This window comes from Centropristis striata, chromosome 16 (genome assembly GCF_030273125.1).
Source record: "Centropristis striata isolate RG_2023a ecotype Rhode Island chromosome 16, C.striata_1.0, whole genome shotgun sequence".
Taxonomy (NCBI): Eukaryota; Metazoa; Chordata; class Actinopteri; order Perciformes; family Serranidae; genus Centropristis; species Centropristis striata.
The window spans coordinates 23,088,249-23,097,294 of record NC_081532.1 but is presented as its reverse complement, the minus strand read 5'-3'; the positions used below and the strand labels follow the sequence as shown (position 1 = coordinate 23,097,294).

Below are 9,046 nucleotides of genomic sequence, written 5' to 3'. Positions count from 1 at the left end.
CTCGGGGATAACTGACTCCTGCTCTGCCCACAACTGCAAAGGGTGGATTTCACTTGCTAATGAGCCAGCCTCCTATCTTCCAACCATTCATCAAAGTCTGCGCTGTGTGTGAAGTACATCCCATCATCACAGCAGATTAGGTTCACTCCTACCACTTTAGTCCGCCGGCTTCTGTGAAACCTCTCCTGGACGATGATTAACATTTGGTCAGCTGAATGCATGATTTGCTCATAAAAGTCACGAGTCTCTTTGTTGGGATTCCAACATTATTTAAGGAGATTATATTGACAACAAGATGGTTTCTCAGTGGTTTAGAGGACAGAAGTGCTTGCAGAAAATACAGAAATCTCAAAATGTAATATTGGTGCACTTATCTAATATTTTGGAGGATTTTTTGACTATTTTTTTAATCTATACACTCGAATACAATAAATGGCCTAATTGAGCACCATATGTGGGTAACAAATGGTATCAACCCTCAAATTGCCGCTGCAACAACTAGTTTATATATATATATATATATATATATATATATATATATATATACACACACACACAGTGCTTAACAAATGTATTAGACCAGCGTTGTATGCCACAGCTGTCCTAAATTTACAGCATCAGTAATTACTAAAATCATTTTAAAAATATTTTAATGCTGAAATAGTTATTGTTATCCATGAATTTTCACATTTACTGTTTTACAAAAAAAACCTCTGAGAAGGCCAGTGAGCCGGCTCAAATCTGGCTATACAAAGGTCAATTCAGTTTGTTATTTGCCAAATAAATAACAATAACATTTTAGGTTTAAACAAGCTTTTGAAAGATTTCTAAAAATATCTATTTTTTCGCATTTTTATGATAGGTGGTCTAATAAATTTGTTAAGCACTGTGGTTTACTTAAATGTTTAATTTATTAGTATTACAGATTTATGACAAGAACTTGACACAGTGCTGAGCTGCATCTCAAATGAATCCCCATGGTCCCAGCTTTCAGGTGACGTAGTACGTACCCCTCTTATGTGGCATTTATAGTTAACCCCTAAAGGTCCACTGCCAACAACCCCAAATCCTCAATGAAAGGGGGCAGAATGATCAGGGGTTAAAGGATATCCTGCTAAAAGCAGTCACTTCATTAGAATAAGTTGCATTAACATTTATATTTAAATGCAGATTGTTTGTTTTCACCATGGTTTTCACTCAAGCCTGTGTTGACCCTTTAAAATGCAGCAAAATGTAGAGAAAGATGCCAAATTACATCAAAGAAATCATAGTAATGTAATTCAAGTTAAATTGGAAATAGGGCCCCAACTTCTATTCAGTTAATTGTACAGTATATTCTATTAAAAAAGGAAAACTAATAACTGTCTAATGACCACGACTCATGTGAAACCCCCAATTCTCTATGAAATGGGCAGAAGTAGCAATAACATATATGTATTATATTTAAATGCAGATTATTTCCATTTACTTACTAGTGGTGACTCTTTAAACTGCAGAAACAGATGCAGTCAGCACTAAATTGTTCTTGCACCCCATTAGTTATCCAAATGCCAGTGCAAAGAATACAACCCATGCTTTCCCTTGCTTGCCCCGTGCTGATGGTGCCTCATAACCCCCATGTTAAAAAAAACAAACCAAACAACAGCCAAACATTTTAACTTGTTTATTGACCACCAATGGTACATGGCCTTGAAGGGACATTTCACTCAGACTGAGACATTAAACTTGCCTCACTGAAGCATCTTTGTTGGAATTGTACTGAAACTTCTGGTCAAGAAACACTGAACAAGAAAAACAACAACATTGTTCTTAAGAACATGGCAGTTAAAAAAAAAAAGCAGTCAGCAGGAAATTAGGAAAAAGTGTTAGTATTTCTGCAGCAGAGACTCGAGCTGTGGTGAACAAAAATCTTTAATATGACTATTTACAAAGAGTAGAAACATTAGGCTGCAGGGTTGTACTGTGGTGTCACTTTAATGGCTCAGTTGTGTGCAGTTGGGGGTAAGTGTTTGTCTTTTATTCTTTACCCTCACTTTTTTAAACTTTCTTGTACTGACATCATCTTCGGCACCCATCACATTGCGGCAAGGTGAAAAGATGTTAACTCACTGGTTAGGAGATTGGTGTGATGTCAGGTTGTGTTTCTCCAAAAGTTCAATCTGTTTCAACTTTTCCACGGCAGCCTAAATGCACTATGCCCACTCAAATGAATGGGATTACGGGTATTTTCACCAGGCCAGCAGATCTTGTCTGAATGAAGCTTGCAAAGCAAATATTATTTCTTTTGTTTGTTGAAATTGTGTAATTATTTATGTCATCCATGTCATGTTTAGTTTTTGCAGATTGTAGTATTTCAACTGGATTTAATTAACATTGTATATTTGTTCCCACTGAATCCAACAAAACTAAAATGCCACATCTAAAAAGGTTTCTAAAAAGCTTTTTGAGTATCTGTAGCTCCAAGAAAAAATATTTACAGCAGGGATAAAAAACAATGTATAGCAGTAACTACATGATACAAGGTAAAAAAAAAATATCTTGAAAGACTAGAAAAGTTCAAACTTGTGAGTCTTAGGTTGCATCAGTTTGAAGCACCTGTATTTGCCTCATCCTTCTGATTTCCGACCTCCTGCGTGACCTTTTTGAAGTAGCGTTCGGCACGCAGTTCCTCAAAGCAGAATTCGGAGGCGCCGCTGAGCAGCAGCTCTTTACAGTACATGCTCTGCTCCTGGGACTGTCCAGATTCTGCTTCCTTCTGTTGCTGCTGGTGCTCCTGTAGTCTCTTAAGAGGAGTTTCTTCTCTGCAGGGCTTACGTGCTGATAAAACGGTGTTCACTGCCGGGTTGATCTTACAAGGAGTCCTGAAGGGGTAGAAGAAAGATGCCAAATTAAATCCAACAAATCTTCGTAGCGTAACCTGAGTTAAAATGGAAATAAGTCATCGATAGGGCTCCAACTTGGCCAGGCCGAAACTAATGATAACTGTCTCATGACTTCAACACATGATGTGATATCGTCACTCACATTGTTGCCGGCAGGTCTGATTCCTCAACAAATGGTTGGAAGGTGGGTTTGGGAGGTGGCGGGGCCATAACAGTATGTCCAAATTTAGACTTTTGGGGAACCTGTGGTAAAAACACACCATCGCTGTATTACACTCCACTCATTAAAATCAAGTCACACAACACCTGCTTGTCTCATACCTTGACGTTAGTCCACTTCCCAGGCTTCTGCTCGTTCTCCTTTGCCCTGGAAGTGGGCGGGGCCATCCAAGGCTCCGAGTTTGGCTCTGAGGGGTCTGCACTTTGAGCCTTGTTCTCATCAAAGACCACCAAGCGACTGTTTGAAATATTGCCGAGGACCGGGGCATTGTGTGACTGCATGCCTCCAGAAGTACCTGTATAGGGATTTAACACTTTTTTAACACTCTGAACCCCAACAAGCTGTTTCAGGGCGTTTTTATGCTCTTTTTACACTATACTTACTTTGGCCTTATTTCACTGCAATATACAAGTCCTTCACCTTTATGGAATCAGCTCAATCATACAACACGTTTTTTGTGTGCAGAATAATAATGACATAAATCATACAAAAAAGAAAAGGCAACTCTACCAAGTGCCTACAAGTGTCATTATTATCAGAAAAGAACATTGGGTCTCCACATGTTATACAGTTGTGTTCAAAATAATAGCAGTCCAATGTGACTTAAGATTAATTCAGGTTTTTGATAGATTTTTTATTGCTACATGGCAAACAAGGTACCAGTAGGTGCAGTAGATTCTCAGAAAACCAACAAGACCCAGCATTCGTGATATGTACGCCCCAGCAGGACTGGGATATGTGTAGCCGCATTTCATCGCTCCAGCGCTGGTTGTCGAGGTGGTGTCCAGCAAACAACGTGGGCTTCGTTAATCATTGGCAAACTTTCTGGAGGAGATCTGGTCTTATTAGGAGAGATGGTGTTCATCCCACTTTGGATGGAGCCGCTCTCATATCTAGCAACCTGACCAAGTTTATTAGCGGTCCAAACCCGTGACAAGTCAGAGTTGAGACCAGGAGGCAGAGTCGCAGTGTAAAACACTTCTCTGCCTTTCCCTTTGAGCAGTCATCCACCCAAAACCCCATAGAGACTGTGTCTGTCCCCCGTCCTCCCAAAGCTAAGTTATTTAAACCAGGTTCTATCAGAAGAGGAGTTACCCAAAATAACCTGATAAAAATTGAAACTTCAACTGCAAATAAACAAAAACCCCAAATAATTAAATGTGGACTCTTAAACATTAGATCCTTATCATCTAAAGCTTTATTAGTAAATGAGTTAATATCAGATTGCAATATTGACTTACTTTGTCTAACTGAAACCTGGCTGCGTGATGAAGAATATGTCAGCCTAAATTAATCTACTCCCCCTAGTCATATTAATACTCATATCCCTCGTGGCACAGGCCGAGGAGGAGGAGTTGCAGCGATATACGAGTCAAACCTTCTAATTACCCCAAAACCTAAATTAAGCTATAACTCATTTGAATGCCTTGTTCTCAGTCTTTCACACCCAACCTGGAAAAACCAACAGCCAATCCTATTTGTCACAGTTTACCGGCGTCCCGGTCCATATTCAGAATTTTTATCACAATTCTCATTTATCACAAGTTTTTATCAAGCCTAGTACTAATTGCAGATAAGGTAATTATTGTAGGTGATTTTAATATTCATGTTGACGTTGATAATGATAGCCTTAGTACTGCTTTTATCTCCTTATTATATTCGATTGGCTTTAATCAGAAAGTTCATGAAGCCACTCACTCTTTTAACCACACCCTCGACCTTGTGCTGACGTATGGGATTGAAATGGAACATTTAATAGTTTTAAAAGTTATTATTTAATAACTTTTGAAGTCCTGCTACTGGACTACTCGCTAATAAGCAAGAGTTTCTACACTAGATGTCTATCTGATAGTGCTGTAGCTAAGTTCAAGGAAGCGATTCCACCTGTCTTTAACTCTTTGTCATGCTCCAACATAATAGAGGACTATGTTAACTTCAGTCCCTCCCTAATTGATAACTTTGTCGACAGTACTGCAGATTCACTGCGAACAACGCTAGATTTTATTGCCCCACTAAAAAAGAAAATAATAAAACAGAAAAAGTTAACTCCATGGTACAATTCTCAAACCCGTGAACTGAAGCAAATTTCACGAAAGCTCGAAAGGAAATGGCGTTCAACTAAGCTGGATGAATTTCTTTTAATCTGGCAGGACAGTCTTAAAACATATAAGACAATCCTCCGTAAAGCAGTTCTGAGTTTTGTGTTTGTAAAGTCAAAGGCAGACACTGCTATTTTTTTTGAACACACCACTTTCAACTAATTGCCCAATTGCACAGCCTTAAGAGCGTGGGTATCACGAATGCTGGGTCTTGTTGGTTTTCTGAGAATCTACTGCACCTACTGGTACCTTGTTTGCCATGTAGCAATAAAAAATATACTAAAAAGCTGGATTAATCTTGTAAGTCATATTCAACTGCTATTATATTGAAAACTACTGTACATATTGAACTATTTGCATTTCTACACCATCTACTTAAAGCCTCTCCTGTCCTCTCAGCACTGTGTAAACAGATTTTCAGTGAAAATTTGTCACGTGACCGTTCGTCTCAGCAGAATAAATCATAGCTTCACAGTGTCGCCGAGGAGCAGAATTTAATGTTTTTAACAGGATCTAGATCACAGTTTATTTTAGGCAATTTTTTTCTAATGGAAACTTTCATAACCTATGATCTGTTCAAGGGACTGTTGGAAAGTTCAAAGTCTGACTATAATGCCTGTTTTCTTCCTACGATAAATTGGCAATAAATTGGTAATACTTCAAAGAAAACACATGTTCCAATCTCACTGGTGGATTAATTAATGTTGAAATTTAAAAAATGCTGGAGGACTGGTAACACCTGCTTTAAACGTTCATATGTTCGTATACTTACTTCTGATTGCTGGCCCCACTCTGTTGATTGGAGCAATGGCCTTTTTCTTCCCTCTGTGTTTGAGTTCAGCAAGAGAAACTCTCTCAGGTTGTTTCGGCTCGTCGTCACTATCCTCCTCCACATTCATCATCACCTGTCGGGACACGCGCGCCTGCAAAGCACTACGAATGACAATACAAAAAGAAAGTTGTGATTTACACCAATATTTTGCATTTTAAAATTATACCTAAAACTTTACTGGATAAGTCCGTACTTGTGAAATTGCAGTAGCTTATCATGCGGCTCCGCACACTTCTTGAATCCTTCCTGGTAGACCAGGTCTGCTTTTCGACTGTTGCCCTGATTCTCGTACTCTTCAGACCAAGCGATGTACAGAGATGCCTGTGTCACTCCGATTCCCTGTGCTTGCATGTACCTGTAAATGTCCAACGGCTCCTGGCAGTTCTCTGCCTAATGACAATACACATGTATGGCATAAGCAATTAACGCTGCATTAGTTTGTTGAAGTAGAAGAAATAGTCAGAGGTGACAATGTTGCACGTACAAATTTGATCCAGAGGTCAACATAGCGAGGGTCTTCATGATATTTCTTTTCCTCTGTGAATCTGCCCACAACTTGTTCCAACAGCGCAACCAGATTGCTCTCCTTTCCTCCCTGAGGGAAGGTTTGCTCTGTCCACTTAATATACCTGTGAAAGACAGAACCATGTGTGGATTAACCTCTCACTTTTAAGGGCAGTACCTATAAAACTTGACATTTTTGACTTACCGATCCCAAACATCGAGTGGATCATTTCCATCGTACATTCGCAGCTCGGACTCAAAGGCCCTGGAGAAATAAAAAGCAAAGAAACCTCCATCATCATGTTGAAACTGCTGGGGAAAAAAAGCTGTCACCCAATCGGGGCACAATGTTTTATAGATCATCCATACTGTCTCTGCTGGTTGATGGCAGAGCTGAGTCCGTCCTGTTGTTGACTGAGGGCCTGATGTAAGGCTGATATGGTTCTGCCCCGCCGCAGTGGCTGGATGTTTTCTTTGCTTAGCTCCCATTCAACATCTCCTCCTTCTGCCATGGTCGAAATTAGAACTGGATGCCTACAGACCAACAGACAGACACATACACAACATATTTCAACATAGTTTCACTATGCTTTGACAATTTATCTTGCATTGTCAACCTGACTTGTTGCTTCTTATAGCACTGTTTAATTATTATATCACTTCATACAAGTTAATGCCTGAACTGTGCCATATAACTATTGCTTGTCAATATATTGATCCATATTATATACATATATTTATCAATATAACTGTGGTTGTGATTCAAGCTGAAATTTGTGTCTGGGTGCTCAAACTGAAACATTATTCAGGACATTGGAGCAAAGAATATTAGCATATGGAGGGTACATAAAGCTATAAATATGATTTGACATTTTTGCAACCCCCCACCAGTTTTGTATGTGTCACGTCTATTATTATCATGTTTAGTGAAGCAGTTTAAATCACCCAAATAACCAGGTGTATATGTGTTTCAAACACACTGACCACATCGACATTAACTGACAGAATTTGAGCCTTGATTTATCTCTGAACCTCACAATTAAAAAGTATGTTTTCTTTAAGAGATCGCCAAAAAATACACCATTTATCATGGAAATAAATTGTAAAAACAAACTGTCATTGAACAGATCATAGGTTACGGAAGTACATACATATGTATATATATTGCAATGTAAAAAAAGATAACTTGCGTTTTTTCTTTTCTATGATTTATGTCTTTATTACTGTGTTATTCTGCGTAAGACATTTTTGTTGCTGTTCTCACTTCTGGGCATGACTGTGCTGATTCCATAGAGTTGCAGGACTTTATTATAGTACTATAATATAGTAGTATTATAGTACTTAGTATATTTTATAAATATTTTATATATTGCAGTGAAAAACAAGGCCACAGTGAGCACAAAATGCCCTGAAACGGCTGGTGTTGGGGTTCAGAGAGTTACCGTGCGATTAATAACATAAAAAATACAGAGAGATATTTGTGTGATTTACAACGTTGGTAAAAATGTATGTTAGCAACTTATTGTCACACTGTTAAAATAATCGGCTAACTAATTTTTTGTCAAAATTGTTTTTTTGCCTAAATCATCTCCTCATTTCGCCGGCCACCTATGGTAAAATTGCCTATATCCTCAGTTGATCAGATCATGTGATTTTACCCCTTTAAGATCATCACTCCTTTGACAATTTGCCACATTCATAGGTATCAGATAAGAACCCAGCAAAGAAGAGCTAGAACACTTTGAAGTAACATTATTGCTCATGATACTTGTCATGTCATGTTTCTGACAGGCTTGTGTGACTCTTATGTAGACACCTTCAAAATAAAGTGTTACCATATCTTGCTTAAGTCACAAAGGCATGTTCAAACAATTGCCTAAGTCATTTATTTCTCTTAAGTTACATAATTTACACAGTGTTATTACTATGCCAATAGCCATCCTTATTTATATCGTTTTTGAGTGAAATGATCAATAAATGCCGTATGTTACATTTTTGGTGAAGTTTTTTGTGTTTCCTGCAAAACTTGAAAAAATGAGTTAGGCGATTATTTTAACAGGGTGACGTTATGCAACACAACATCTAACACAAATACAACTACCGGTAGCTATTTATTGTCGCCATCATCTTACATCCATGACCAAACTGGTGTTTCTGGTGTCCTAGTTGAAATACAAATACAGTTTATTTTCTAACGTAAATTAATGGATGACGTCAGGAGGCTAGCACGCTAACGTTAGCGAAAATCGGCGTTTAGCGCGGTCACTTCTGTCCTCGTTCGCGAAATTTCGCTAAATCTGCCAGTCATACACAAACAAAAACTAATAATCTACAAATGTGTGGTATTTCATACCGCTAAAGAGGCCTCCTTTGGTCTTCCCCCCTCAGATTGTTACAGGTACAGCGGTGAAACAAAATCTGGTCATCGGTCGGTTCTCTGTTTTGAACAAGGGCCGCGTCACAATTTGCAGGAAGCTGATTGGAGGAAACCAGTAACAGGAAACCGTAG

At 38.6% G+C, this 9,046-nt stretch overlaps 1 protein-coding gene across 1 annotated transcript; it reads right to left on the bottom strand.

The window, feature by feature from the left end:
* Positions 1-1,648: 1,648 nt before the first annotated feature.
* Positions 1,649-8,995, bottom strand: bub1bb (BUB1 mitotic checkpoint serine/threonine kinase Bb). The gene is made up of 9 exons (XM_059353406.1): positions 8,891-8,995; positions 6,907-7,071; positions 6,743-6,802; positions 6,518-6,662; positions 6,227-6,423; positions 5,974-6,134; positions 3,204-3,397; positions 3,025-3,125; positions 1,649-2,861 (listed from the first exon to the last, which is right to left on the bottom strand). Exons 2-9 carry the CDS (start codon positions 7,047-7,049, stop codon positions 2,582-2,584), a joined length of 1,281 nt encoding a protein of 426 aa, XP_059209389.1. The 5' UTR covers positions 7,050-7,071; positions 8,891-8,995; the 3' UTR covers positions 1,649-2,581.
* Positions 8,996-9,046: the final 51 nt, after the last annotated feature.